This window comes from Oncorhynchus gorbuscha, linkage group LG04 (genome assembly GCF_021184085.1).
Source record: "Oncorhynchus gorbuscha isolate QuinsamMale2020 ecotype Even-year linkage group LG04, OgorEven_v1.0, whole genome shotgun sequence".
NCBI lineage: Eukaryota > Metazoa > Chordata > Actinopteri > Salmoniformes > Salmonidae > Oncorhynchus > Oncorhynchus gorbuscha.
The window spans coordinates 78,773,010-78,787,607 of record NC_060176.1 but is presented as its reverse complement, the minus strand read 5'-3'; the positions used below and the strand labels follow the sequence as shown (position 1 = coordinate 78,787,607).

General features: G+C 43.0%; 1 protein-coding gene and 1 long non-coding RNA gene across 2 annotated transcripts; both read left to right on the top strand.

Moving 5' to 3' along the window:
• Window positions 1-716: 716 nt before the first annotated feature.
• LOC124034693 lies at window positions 717-2,183 on the top strand. The gene is made up of 4 exons (XR_006838617.1): window positions 717-830; window positions 1,207-1,258; window positions 1,351-1,472; window positions 1,768-2,183. It is a non-coding gene; the product is annotated as an uncharacterized LOC124034693 (long non-coding RNA).
• A 125-nt stretch (window positions 2,184-2,308) lies between these two features.
• Window positions 2,309-8,896, top strand: LOC124033055 (trichohyalin-like). The gene is made up of 4 exons (XM_046344978.1): window positions 2,309-2,392; window positions 4,729-5,827; window positions 8,061-8,628; window positions 8,782-8,896. Exons 1-4 carry the CDS (start codon window positions 2,309-2,311, stop codon window positions 8,804-8,806), a joined length of 1,776 nt encoding a protein of 591 aa, XP_046200934.1. The 3' UTR covers window positions 8,807-8,896.
• Window positions 8,897-14,598: the final 5,702 nt, after the last annotated feature.

Below are 14,598 nucleotides of genomic sequence, written 5' to 3'. Positions count from 1 at the left end.
CTGGAGCAAGAGTCCCTCAAGAATTTTAAAACAATCATTGCGTTTCAATGAATGTCCTCCCCAAACGCTTGTTGCATCGTGAACTATCCTCCCAGTCCCTTGGGATTTCAGCGGATGGATGATGCGCCGCTGCCATTTACTTGGATGAGAAGTTGGACGGACGCTCCTCCAGCTCACGATACGAAATGGTGGAGAACTACAGTGTGGTGATGTGTCGTTCACGAACGAACGGCTCTTTTTGAACGGATATTTTTGTTGAACCTCGGGAACCGAATTGCATCGGTGAAAGAGCCATTCATCTGGCTCTATGATTTGCATACTGCTACAACTGCTTGTTGAGCTCAGAACAACGTTTTTCTGTAGATAAATTACAACATCATTATCTAAAGGGGTTGAATCCTCACTGCAGAAATAATAAATAGTGGGGAGAGAGTTGTGATTGTATGTTTGTTTGTACAGTTATGGCTGTAATGTTATTATGTTTGTAGGCTATGGTTGCTGTTTGTATTTCATTTAACTTTAGGCCAATACAACCACAAATCACACAACATAGAATTCCAAATAAACTTAGGCAAAAATACACGAAATAAAAGTCAAGTGAAAATAGTTATAAATGTCTTTATCAATTATGAGTAGCTAAACATTATCGACTTTTGGACACTGGTGCGCAGGAGAACCCCAAGCTGTCAATCAAGCAGGCGCGGTGAACGGATTATGACGCTCAAGCGTTTCAAATGACGCAACAATACAGCTCCAGAACAGAGAAAGTTAATGCCGAAGATATCATTCGGTTCCACACTAAAACTGAGGTTTGACACGTGTGATTTGAGGTGAGTCAAATATTTACAATACATTAACCATCGCTTCGTTATTTCTGTTGCTATCAATCACTCCATCTGTATGTACTCTTCTGTCTGTCTGTCGGACTATCTGAATTGTCTGTGTACTGTCTAGCCAGCATATGCCAGAAAGGTTCTTTCACATAGGCTCATATTCACAAAGTCTCATAGAAGGAGTGCTGATCAATAATCAGTTTGGTCTTTTAAATTAAACTGAATACGTTTTGATGGACAGGAGGCGACCTGATCCTAGATCAGCACTCCTACCCTGAAACACTTTGTGAACACAATCCAGGTGTACTGTGATTATGAAGTTGTGATGAGGTATTATTATATATTAGTTGTGCTGATGCATGATGGGTTGTAGGCTAGAGCTTGAGGACTCAACTCTGAAGACTGTTTCTGAATTCACTGACCTGGTGAGTAAATGTTGTGTACAATGGCACCATCTAGTGACAGAAACATAGAAACACACATTGTTGCTGAACGAAGGCATCTCTTTATTTTCCAGAAATAAAACTTGTAGACCTTTCCTGCAGTCTCTGAGGAGATGGACAGCTCTTCTTCTTCTGGACGATCTCCGTCTCCTACTGGGACTGTCTTCTTACCCCCTCCTATCATATGGAACAGTCTGTAAGTCATTCATCACATAACCTAGCTCTGGTCCAGGGCATTATGTGCGGCTTGCTGAAGGAAGGCTCAGTGTCTGCAAGCTGTACGTAACGCCCTGGACCAGAGTGACACATTACCCACCTCTGGCCATCATGGACAGTCAACTCATCACATTCACATATTGTAAGTCACAGTTGTGTGATTTGTGTTATTAAAGACAGTTAAATTGAGCAGAAGTTGAATTATTATTGTAATATTGTAGTAAATTGTCTGAGTTCACTTCCTAAATAATGTGTTGACATTCCTTTGCTCCCAGCTACAAGCAGGCAGAGATGGAGGTTCACTTCCTGAGAGAAGAGAAGAAGACCTATACAGAGAAGGAAGCCCACATGCTTGAGTTGATGGGGAAGGATCGAACGATCCGAAACCAGAAGAAGGAGATGGACAGACTTCAAGTGTGTCTCTGGGAGGAGGAAAAGAAGAAGAGGAATGGTGGAACGGAGAAAGACAAGATCATTGAAGAATTACAGTCTGAGACAGACCATCTCCGAGCCCTTTTAAAAGATGAAAGGAGGAGAAGAAGAGTTGAAAGGGGTTTAATGAAAGAGTGGAAGGCTGAGATCCTGAGACTGAGGGAGGCAGAGAGCCAGAGAGAGGCAGAGAGCCAGAGAGAGGCAGAGAGACAGGGAGAAGCAGAGAGACAGAGAGAAGCAGAGAGACAGAGAGAAGCAGAGAGACAGAGGGAGGGAGAGAGAGAGAGGGAGGCAGAGAGACAGAGGGAGGCAGAGAGACAGAGGGAGGCAGAGAGACAGAGAGAAGCAGAGAGACAGAGAGAAGCAGAGAGAGCCACAGAAGCAATGGAGAACCAGAGAAAACTGCAGGAGATCCACAGACTCAAACAACTGCTGGATCTACTGATGGTGGACCTACAACTGGCCCACGTAAGACATGTCATTGTTATTATTAAAAGGCAGTGTATATTTACCCAGCTGAAAATGAATAGTGGCAGACAGCGGTACGCTAACCTAATGTTAACTTTTATTCCTTTCCTGTCTCATAATTTCTCATAATTTTTTCAAACCATGTCAATACATTAATTGACAATGAATTGTCCAGATGAATTGATCAACATGACCCTGCTATTGATGTTGTCCAGTGTTTGATTCAATTACCTAGCTCTAGGTTGTATTTCTGAGTATCATTCTCTGCAAATCCTTTGAAAGTATGTCTTGGTAATAGATTATCACTAATTTTACCTTTTAAAATGAAGCAAGAGATTGAGAGATTGAGGCTATGGCAGAAAGTCATGGAGGAGCAGCGACCAAGACTGGCCTGGAACCACAAACCTATTGAAACAGGAAGAGAGAGGGAAAGAGAGAGAGAAAGGGAGATGGAAAGGGAGAGAAAAGCAGAATTGGAAAGACAAGAAATGAAGAAGAAAGTGGAACAAGCAGAAGAAACGATAAAAGCGTTAGAACGAGAGATTGAGAGATTGAAAGAGATTGAGAAGGAAATCATATTGGAAAGAGAAAGAGACATGCGTATTGCAGAGAATGAGAAAGTTAAACTGGTTAACGAAAAGGTAAAAGAGTTAGAGAGAGAGGTTGAGAGACTGAAAGAAGATATGACAACAAAAGAGATTCAATACAAAATCAAATTTGAAAGGGCGAAAGAAGTGTTTAGAAGACAGAATGAGAGAGTGAAACAGGTTAACCAAAATGTACTAGTGTTAGACAGAGAGGTTGTGAGAATGAAAGAAGAGATTAGATTGAAAGACGAGACCGAACCAGAGAGAACATTTGATAGAGACAGAGAGAGAGAAAATGATTGGAGACGAAGTGAAGAGGAGATGAAAAATAGAGTGGAGAGAGAGATGGAGATGGAGACGGCCCTCATCAATGACAAAAAGACGTCTGAATTGGAGGAAGTCTTCAAGAGAATCAAGGAACAGCAGATAGAATTAGAAAATATGGAAACAGACAAATATAAATGGAAACAGAACCAAATGGACATGGAGGAGAAGATGGAGGGTGAGCACAACAAACAGAAAGAGGTAGAAAGAAAGAGAATGGAGAAAATACCAAAACAGAGACAAGAAGAAGATGAGAAGAAGAAGGAGATGGAGAGAGAAGAAGAAGAGGAGAGACGCAAACAGAAGCACATAGAGATGGAAGAGGAAGAAAGAGAGAGGGAGAAAGAGAGACAGAGACAGATCAGAAGACAGAGAATGGAGAAGAGACAGAAAATTATTGAAAGAGAAGAAGAGAGACAGAGAGAGATTGAAAGAGAGATTGAAGAAGAAAGATGTAAACAGAAGCAAATAGAGATGGAAGAGGAAGAACGAGAGAGGGAGAAAGAGAGACAGAGAGAGATCAAAAGAAAGAGAATGGAGAAGAGACAGAAAATTATGGAAAGAGAAGAAGAGAGACAGAGAGAGATTGAAAGAGAGATTGAAGAAGAAAGATGTAAACAGAAGCAAGTAGAGATGGAAGAGGACGAACGAGAGAAGGAGAAAGAGAGACAGAAAGAGATTGAAAGAGAGAATGAAGAAGAACTATTTGAACAGAAGCAAAAAGAGATGGAAGAGGAAGAACGAGAAGAAGAGAGACAGAGAGAGATCAAAAGAGAGAATGATGAAGAAATATGTAAACAGAAGCAAAAAGAGATGAAAGAGGAAGAACGAGAGAGGGAGAAAGAGAGACAGAGAGAGATCAAAAGAAAGATAATGGAAAAGAGACAAAAACATATCGAAAGAGAAGAAGAGAAACAGAAAGAGATTGAAAGAGAGAATGAAGAACAACTATTTGAACAGAAGCAAAAAGAGATGGAAGAGGAAGAACGAGAAGAGAGACAGAGAGAGATCAAAAGAGAGATAATGGAAAAGAGACAAAAACATATCGAAAGAGAAGAAGAGAAACAGAAAGAGATTGAAAGAGAGCACGAAGAAGAAATATGTAAACAGAAGCAAATAGAGATGGAAGAGGAAGAACGAGAGAGGGAGAAAGAGAGACAGAGAGAGATTGAAAGAGAGAATGAAGAACAACTATTTAAACAGAAGCAAATAGAGATGGAAGAGGAAGAACGAGAGAAGGAGAAAGAGAGACAGAGAGAGATTGAAAGAGAGAATGAAGAACAACTATTTAAACAGAAGCAAATAGAGATGGAAGAGGAAGAACGAGAGAAGGAGAAAGAGAGACAGAGAGAGATTGAAAGAGAGAATGAAGAACAACTATTTAAACAGAAGCAAATAGAGATGGAAGAGGAAGAACGAGAAGAAGAGAGACAGAGAGAGATCGAAGAGAAAGAGAGACAGAGAGAGATGGGAGAGAAAGAAAGACGACAACAACAAGAGGAGAGAAAGATAATGTTTGGGAGAGATCAAGAAGAAGAAAATATATGGAAACAGAATCAAATTGACATGGAGAAGGAGGGAAGAGAGGGGGAGAACAAGAGACAGAGAGAGATAGAAGAGATACACAGACGACAACAACAAGAGGAGAGACAGAAACAAAAGGAGAAGGAGAAAGAAAGGGAGAAAGACAATGACAATCAGAGAGAGATGGAATTAAAAGATCAGCAACAGAAAGAGATGGAGAAAGAAAAGATGATTATGAGAGAAAGGGAGGAAGCAGGAAGAAGAAAGGAGGGGCAGAAAAATATTTTGGGGGAAATTGAGGGACAGAATGAACTGGAGATAGAACAGGAGAGAGAGATGGAAGAAAAGCAGGAAGTGATTAAGGAAGCAGAGGAAGAGTACAGGGAAAGAGAAGAGAGAGGAAAGGAAGTAAGCATGAAGAAACATGTAGTAGTTAATGTTAAAGCAAAAGCACGGGAAGTCTTCAATAGGCGTAAAGAGAGGAGGTTAGAAGTGTTGAAGGGGGAACGAGAACACATAGAAAGAGGACAACAAATCAGGAGGGAGAAGGAGGAAAGACGGCTGGAGATGGAAAGAAAACAGGAGAGGGCAAGACAACAAGAGGAGCAGGATAGAAAACGAGAGATTGAAATTGCTAGACAGAAAGAAATGTCGAGAGTAAGAGAGGAGGAGAGGCAGAGAGAGGAAGAGAGAGAGGAGCAGAGAAAGAAAGCCATTAAATGCCATTTATCTTTAATTAGAGAGAGAGAAAAAATAATAGAGGCAAAAAAAAGAGAGGAGATGGTGGAAGAGGAAAGAAGGGAGATCCTTGAGTACAAGAGGGGTGAGTTAGAGGAGGAGGAGAAGGAAGATGACAAGGAGGATATTCTCCCACCTGATAAAAGTATCAGAAGGAGAGCTGTGGGCTGGGTGAATAAAACATGGGAGAAGAGGAACCTCAGAAAGATAGAGAGAACCTGTCAGAGAGAGGCTGAGGAGGGCCATAAGATCGTCCACATAGGTAAGACCTGTTTTCCCTCTACTTATGACATCATCCTCTGTAGTCTCCTCTACACACATAAGTTCCACACCAGTCATCATGTTGCATCATTGTTTCAATATAAAACTACTGTCCAAAATGGTCAAGCTGATCTGGTATCAACTTAAATGTAATGTACACAGGGAATTTAGAATGGAAAACTCAACTGGATCTCAATGACATTTACATTTAAGTCATTTAGCAGACGCTCTTATCCAGAGCGACTTACAAATTGGTGCATTCACCTTATGACATCCAGTGGAACAGTCACTTTACAATAGTGCATCTAAATTTTAAAGGGGGGGGTGAGAAGGATTACTTTATCCCATCCTAGGTATTCCTTAAAGAGGAACCATGGTCTTGTAGCGGATGTGAGCTTCAACTGGAAGCCAGTGGAGAGAGCAGAGGAGCGGGGTGGCGTGAGAGAACTTGGGAAGGTTGAACACCAGACGGGCTGCGGCGTTCTGGATGAGTTGTAGGGTTTAATGGCACAGGCAGGGAGCCCAGCCAACAGCGAGTTGCAGTAATCCAGACGGGAGATGACAAGTGCCTGGATTAGGACCTGCGCCGCTTCCTGTGTGAGGCAGGGTCGTACTCTGCGGATGTTGTAGAGCATGAACCTACAGGAACGGGCCACCGCCTTGATGTTGGTTGAGAACGACAGGGTGTTGTCCAGGATCACGCCAAGGTTCTTGGCGCTCTGGGAGGAGGACACAATGGAGTTGTCAACCGTGATGGCGAGATCATGGAACGGGCAGTCCTTCCCCGGGAGGAAGAGCAGCCCGTCTTGCCGAGGTTCAGCTTGAGGTGGTGATCCGTCATCCACACTGATATGTCTGCCAGACATGCAGAGATGCGGACCTGGTCATCAGAAGGGGGAAAGGAGAAGATTAATTGTGTGTCGTCTGCATAGCAATGATAAGAGAGACCATGTGAGGTTATGACAGAGCCAAGTGACTTGGTGTATAGCGAGAATAGGAGAGGGCCAAGAACAGAGCCCTGGGGGACACCAGTGGTGAGAGCGCGTGGTGAGGAGACAGATTCTCGCCACGCCACCTGGTAGGAGCGACCTGTCAGGTAGGACGCAATCTGCGTGGGCCGCGCCGGAGATGCCCAACTCGGAGAGGGTGGAGAGGAGGATCTGATGGTTCACAGTATCGAAGGCAGCCGATAGATCTAGAAGGATGAGAGCAGAGGAGAGAGAGTTAGCTTTAGCAGTGCGGAGCGCCTCCGTGATACAGAGGAGAGCAGTCTCAGTTGAATGACTAGTCTTGAAACCTGACTGATTTGGATCAAGAAGGTCATTCAGAGAGAGATAGCGGGAGAGCTGGCCAAGGACGGCACGTTCAAGAGTTTTGGAGAGAAAAGAAAGAAGGGATACTGGTCTGTAATTGTTGACATCGGAGGGATCAGTGTAGGTTTTTTCAGAAGGGGTGCAACTCTCGCTCTCTTGAAGACGGAAGGGACGTGCCAGCGGTCAGGGATGAGTTGATGAGCGAGGTGAGGTAAGGGAGAAGGTCTCCGGAAATGGTCTGGAGAAGAGAGGAGGGGATAGGGTCAAGCGGGCAGGTTGTTGGGCCCGGCCGTCACAAGACGCGAGATTTCATCTGGAGAGAGAGGGGAGAAAGAGGTCAGAGCACAGGGTAGGGCAGTGTGAGCAGACCACATTTCCTCCAAATCTACACTTTGCAACGGGGCGTAGAGAACATGTTGCATTTTTTAAGCAAGTTTGCTGCAATTCTACACATTTTCCCATGGGGTGGAGAGAAGAATTAGCAGTTTTAAAGCTAATTTCCTTCAATTCTACACATTTTGCCATGACTTATGGCATGTTAAGATAATATCTGAATGAAATTGACTAACAAAATTAATGGGGACTCACTGTAGTTCAAGGCCCCTGGGTAATTTGAGGGGGGGGGGTCAGGGGGCCCCTAGTTGCCATGGGGCCCTAAGCAATCGCATGTGCCTAGGGCCGGCCCTGCACTTTACAAAGAAGGTGCCATTTGGGACTCATGTTAAACTTTGGGTCAGGTCAATTTGGGATGAGAATTATTTACATTTATTGACAAATTCCGTGCCTTGCTCAAATGAGAAGAGTAAAGAATCGTTGAGATCCAACTGGGTTTTCTATTCCTAATTCCTTGTGTCCATTACATTTAAATTGACACCAGATCCACTAAGTTGAATGAGAACTCTACTTCTTCTCCCCTTCCAGTCATCCCTGGACCCATAAGGCTAACCATGACCCGGGCAGAGAGAGAGAGGGAGAAGAGGAAGGAGCTGCTGAAGGCTGAGGAGAGAAGGAAGAAGATGGAGGATTTCAATAAGCAGTGGAGAGAGCGGTCCCTGCTTAAAAAACACACTCATCAACAACTGAAGGAGGAGAGGGAGAAGATGAAGGAAATGTACCTGGAGCAGATTAATCTGGAGGCTGATGAGCAAATCCAGAAGTTCAGCACCCAGTACATCACCCGGTGTCCAACCACCCAACACAGCCACGACTACAACCAAGGTCAGGAATTGCCGGGGTGGGCGACAGGCCAACAAGTAAGCCAAGAGCCTGTTGCATCTGGAGATGGCCAGCAAGAGGGGCCAAGGAGGCAACAGGCATGGGCAGAGAACCAGGAGGAGAGTTCAGAGAACAGGCAGGAGGGGCCAGAGAACCATCAGGGGGGGCCAGACAGCCAGCAGCTAGAAGCTCCAGAAGAGGCTGACACATCAGAGCCAATCTCCAACACAAAGACAAAGAAAAAGCCAAGCATCTGGAAGAAAATTAGGATGAGGTAATGAATGTTTAAACATCTATTCATGTTTTACACTGTTAATATACATGTCATCACTTTAAAAAGTGCCATTATCCAAATGTGAGGGTTTAGTGTACATGCAACACACATGTAAATATATAGATACTTACCTGTCTCTGTGATGTCTTACAGCATTCCTGACGTGCTGTCTGCCTAGAGCTGGAACTCAATGAAGCCACAGTTCCACTGAGGTTACGTTGGTAATTAAAAGTGTCGCCCAATAATTCCTCCTCCTCTTTAAGTCATCGAGCCATATTTCCTCCTCAAAACATTATAGTCTCCTCAAGCCAGCAAGTATCCTCTTTATCAGGCAACAAACCATCGAAGGTCAGTGACCCTCCTCCCAAGAACAGAGACTCTCATCTGTATCCTAGTTAAATTCATCTCTGATCACCACCTCTACAGTCCTAGAAAATATCCCAAAAATGGAAATGGTTTCAACAGAAGTCCTCCCCTCAGACCAGTGGCTCCACAGACCAGAGTTTCTCATCTTTATTCTAGTTGAATGCAACTCTGATCATTTCCACCACTTCTCCTGTTAAGGGGAGGTGCTGAAAAGGAGGTCTGGGAGGAGGTCTGCAGGCAGCCTGGACCGGACCGGTAGCAGCTAAGTTGCTGGCTCCATCCCCCGGCAGAGCTGCTCAAGTCAGGCCAGTGATGTTTGATGATGTCATTTTTGATAGCAAAGTTTTACTCTTTAATAAAATCATTTTTTAAAGCAATATTGTTGTTACGGTGTCGTCTTAAAACTGCATCACATACAATTGACCAGTAAATGAAAAATATCAATACCTTCTCAACGACATGACATAGAGATCTCAAACAAATTTGACACTGATAAGAGACCTCTTTTCTCGAATTAGTTACATTATTTTAAAGTTCTATAAAATCTACTAAAAGTAAAACAAGTTACTTTACATAAAAATACTTTTAAAAATAAATATCTTCCACCCCACTAGACATTCATGAGTTAAACTAACTGTGATTGGTTCAGGGACCTCATCCCTGTAATCAATAGCAATAACTTTTGTATTTCTTGACTTTGGTGATATTCTACCAACTTAAATTGACTTTACAATAAAGATACTTTCTTAAAACGTCAATAGCTTCCACCCCATATTACTTTAATGAATACAAACAACTATCATTGGTTCAGGAACCTCATCCCACTAATAAATATAAATAACTTTTTGTATTTTTTAAAAACTCTTTTATATTTTTCATGATTTTGAATGGACTTTACCTGAAAAATGCTTCCCTAAAACTTCAGTAGCTTCCACTTTTATGAATACAACAAACTGATATTGGTTCACAGACCTCTTCCCTCCAATCCACGGTAATTACATTTGGACTTTTGAACATTACAAATGAAGTCAAATTGAAAACATTATTGGTGTTGTTGAATTAGGTTTTCATAATAGCAAGCTAGGACTGATGGTTTGGTTATCTAAACTAGCAAGTATGTTTGTTTGTTACCAAGGCAACTACTGTAGCTATCTAGTAAACTTGCTAGCTACTTCAATGGATGTTGAACACATTTCTACCGGCAAATGTGTTAAATTATAGCCATGGTATAAAAGGGATAATCAACTCAGGGCTTTATGGTTCTCTGGAAAATAATGCAAGTCCATGGAAGGTCAGTTCCACAGTGTTCATTATTTACCATAGAACTCATAGTCCCTCGTTGATTATCCCTTACATCACTTTATGAGCTGGATTTGCCTTTCTTTGCAACAGTGGAAGCTCATAATAATGTCTGGAATCTTTGATGTGTTTGATACCACTCCATTGACTTCATTCCTGACATGATTATGAGTTGTCTTCCCCTCAGCAGCCTCCACTGCTTTGCAATTAGCTCGTTTGTTTTCCGTTGTTAGCATTTAGCTAACAGCGTCTATGTGAATTTGCTATCAGTTTGTGCTAATTTGTTAGCATTCTGGAAATAGAGGGCAATAGGTTTTTCTTGTGTTTTTAGCACCCACTCATGTGCTATGCCGGTAATACTGTAAATCCCGGTATGAGAGAAGGATGGTATGACAATATGAACATCTGGATACCGCCCAACCCTCATCACCACAACTACCACACCTACTTATCCCAACTACCACATCTACCTACCACAACTACCACCCCTATGTACCACAACCACCACACCAACCTACCAAAACTAACACACCTACCACACCTATCATCACCACAACTACAAAACCTACCATCACCACACCTACCAAACCTACCTACCACAACTATCCTCCCCACCATCAACACACCTACAATCCACCAACACCACAACTATCCCATCTACTATCATCAAACTTACCACACCTACCATCACCACACCTACCATACCTACCCAAACTACCACACCTACCATCACCACACCTACCATACCTACCCAAACTACCACACCTACCATCACCACACCTACCAAACCTACCCAAACTACCACACCTACCATCACCACACCTACCAAACCTACCTATCCATCACCAAACCTACCACACCTATCATCACCAAACCTACCAAACTTACCTACCATCACCACTTCATCACAAAACCTAACACACCTACCATACTTACCTTCACCAAACCATCCATCACCACACCTATCACACCTACCATCACCACACCCACCATAACCACAGCTACCTCATGTATCATCACCACACCCACCAAACCTACCTACCTTCCTACCACAACTATCACATCTACCATCACCATACCTACCATTACACCTACCATCACCACACCTAGCATCATCATACCTACCATCCCTAACATCACCACACCTATCACACCTACCATCCCTACCACCACCACACCTACCATTATAAATGTGGATGGGTATGCTGCTTCATTGAATGATGACGGTATTGTAGAAGGTAGATACAGGAGTAGCCTATAGTCTACAATAATAACGTCATTTTATGTACTATAGTATAATTTATTTAATTGATGAATGAAATTGTAAATAGGCTCCTTCATTCAGTGAATACTGGATGTCTTTCTATCTCTGGGAGGATGTTAATGAAGGCTTTTCAGCTGTTGAACTATGGCAATGTCCAACAAATGTCTAAATCTTTCTTTCTTTTAGTCAACAAGTGATGAGCCAGATCAACCAATCAACGTCACTGCGGCTGTTCTACCCACCACCCCCACTGCTCTTCCTCCACCACCAACCTCTTCCTCTTCTCCTGTTCTACCCCCCCCCACTGCTCTTCCTCCACCACCAACCTCATCCTCTTCTCCTGTTCTACCCACCACCCCCACTGCTCTTCCTCCACCACCAACCTCTTCCTCTTCTCCTGTTCTACCCCCCCCCCCCACTGCTCTTCCTCCACCACCAACCTCATCCTCTTCTCCTGTTCTACCCACCACCCCCACTGCTCTTCCTCCACCACCAACCTCATCCCCTTCTCCTGTTCTACCCACCACCCCCACTGCTCTTCCTCCACCACCAACCTCATCCTCTTCTCCTGTTCAACTCATTTGTCGTCCCACTAGAAAGGACTGTACATACAGTTGAAGTCAGAAGTTTACATACACTTAGGTTGGAGTCATTACAACTAGTTTTTCAACCACTCCACAAATTTCTTGTTAACAAACTATAGTTTTGGCAAGTTGTTTAGGACATCTACTTTGTGCATGAAACAAGAAAATGTACCGACATTTCATTTAGAGCAATGAAGAGCTAATCTACCAGCCCTGGTTAGAGCAATGAAGAGCTAATCTACCAGCCCTGGTTAGAGCAATGAAGAGCTAATCTACCAGCCCTGGTTAGAGCAATGAAGAGCTAATCTACCAGCCCTGGTTCGAGGCATTTTCTTTCTTTGCTGCTGATGACCATATAACTGGACAGTACTCTAAGTGTGATAGGACCAGGGATTGACCATATAACCAGACAGTACTCTAAGTGTGATAGGACCAGGGATTGACCATATAACCAGACAGTACTCTAAGTGTGATAGGACCAGGGATTGACCATATAACCAGACAGTACTCTAAGTGTGATAGGACCAGGGATTGACCATATAACCAGACAGTACTCTAAGTGTGATAGGACCAGGGATTGACCATATAACCAGACAGTACTCTAAGTGTGATAGGACCAGGGATTGACTGTATAACCAGACAATACTCAGTACATTTGTTAGCTCATTACATTCTATGCTGCACTATACATTGTAGAATCATCAGCATACATGACCACTCTTGCTGTGTTCATCACTGAAGGTAAATCATTAGTAAAGATTGAGTAGAGAAGTGGTCCTCAGTGGTACTGTGGCTTCGTCGAGTTCCAGCTCTCAACAGACAGCAGGAATGCTATATAACATATATATAAATGTGTAAAACATGTATACATTTTTAAACATTCTTTACCCCATCTTAAATCTCTTGCTTGTTTCTTTAGGTACTGTTCCTTCATCCTCTCCCTCTCCGCCTTCAGTTGTTGATGAGTGTGTTTTTTAAGCAGGGACCGCTCTCTCCACTGCTTCTTGAAATCCTCCATCTTCTTCCTTCTCTCCTCAGCCTTCAGCAGCTCCTTCCTCTTCTCCCTCTCTCTCTCTGCCCGGGTCATGGTGGATGTTAGCCTTGTGGGTCCAGGGATGACTGGAAGGGGAGAAGAAGTAGAGTTTACATTCAACTTAGTGGATCTGGTATCAACTTAAATGTAATGGACACAGTGAATTAGGATTAGAAAACCCAGTTGTATCTGAATGATTCTTTACTTTTCCCCCCTTCTTTTTACAATTGAGCAAGACAAAATTTAACATGAGTCCCAAATGGCACCTATTCTTTGTATAGTGCCAGGGCCGGCCCTAGGCATATGCGGTAGCTTAGGGCTTCATGGCAACTTGGGGCCCCCTGACCCCCCAAAAAAACGTTTGGGGTGGAATTACAGACCTGGCACGCAAGGCAGGCAGGGCACGTGCCCAGGGGCCTTGACCTGCAGTGGGCTTCCATTGATCTGGTTAGTCACTCTCATTCAGATAGCATCTTAGCGTCATGGCAAAATGTGTAAAGTGACACGCTACCCAAACCGGATACAATGCGTGCGCGAGCATTGCAAAATAAATGTACACATACATGTTATTCAATCATTGCATCCACACTGTTCGCATGTGCGTTTCCAAGCACGAAAATAGAAGTTGCTTCTATTTGTTACGGCGAACGCGATGCAAGTCCTGCCTCTCCCATCTCCTCATTGGTTATACCCACGTGGGTGATTGAAAGATGAACTGAAGTCGGTCGGTTGTGGTAATACACCTTATTATGAAAGTTAGATGCCAATCGCCATATAAAGTCCAAAGAAGAAACGATTCAGTTGACCATTATATGTAGGGATTCATTTTCAGAGAAGAGGCCCATTTCAGGTAAAATAACAACTCAACGTTTATATCCCTGGACAAATTAGCTAGCAACTGCAAGTTAGCTAGCTAATTTGCCAAAAATGTTTAATAGTTTTCGACCTGTCCCCAAATGAATATAATTTGTTCAGAGTTTGTTTTGATATTTCAACCTGCGTGTCGTGATTGCGTTTGGTGTGGGGGGACAAAATCAATATGCACATGCGGACACGTTTCGGCATGGTGTTAGATTCAAACTGCCAACATTTTCTGTCAACCCCATGGCAAAATGTATAGAATTGAAGGAAATTAGGTTTAAAACAGCTAATTCTTCTCTCCACCCCATGGGAAAATGTGTAGAATTGCAGCAAACTTGTTTAAAAAATGCAATATGTTCTCTACGCCCCGTTGCAAAGTGTAGATTTGGAAGAAATGTAGTCAAAAACCTGAACAAAACGTTTCTTAGGGCCTCAAAAGGCTATGATGCACTACTTTAGACCAGGATCATTGAGATCCAGTTGAGTTTTCCATTCTAAATTCCCTGTGTACATTACATTTAAGTTGATACCAGATCAGCTTGACCATTTTGGACAGTAGTTTT

Bases quoted from the DNA above. Each gene is read 5' to 3' on its own strand.
- LOC124033055 (XM_046344978.1), top strand. From the start codon at position 2,309: ATGGAGAACCAGAGAAAACTGCAGGAGATCCACAGACTCAAACAACTG. The intron at 2,393-4,728 runs GTAAGACATGTC...GAACGAGAAGAA, and splicing joins TGGACCTACAACTGGCCCAC to GAGAGACAGAGAGAGATCGA. The intron at 8,629-8,781 runs GTAATGAATGTT...GATGTCTTACAG, and splicing joins TGGAAGAAAATTAGGATGAG to CATTCCTGACGTGCTGTCTG.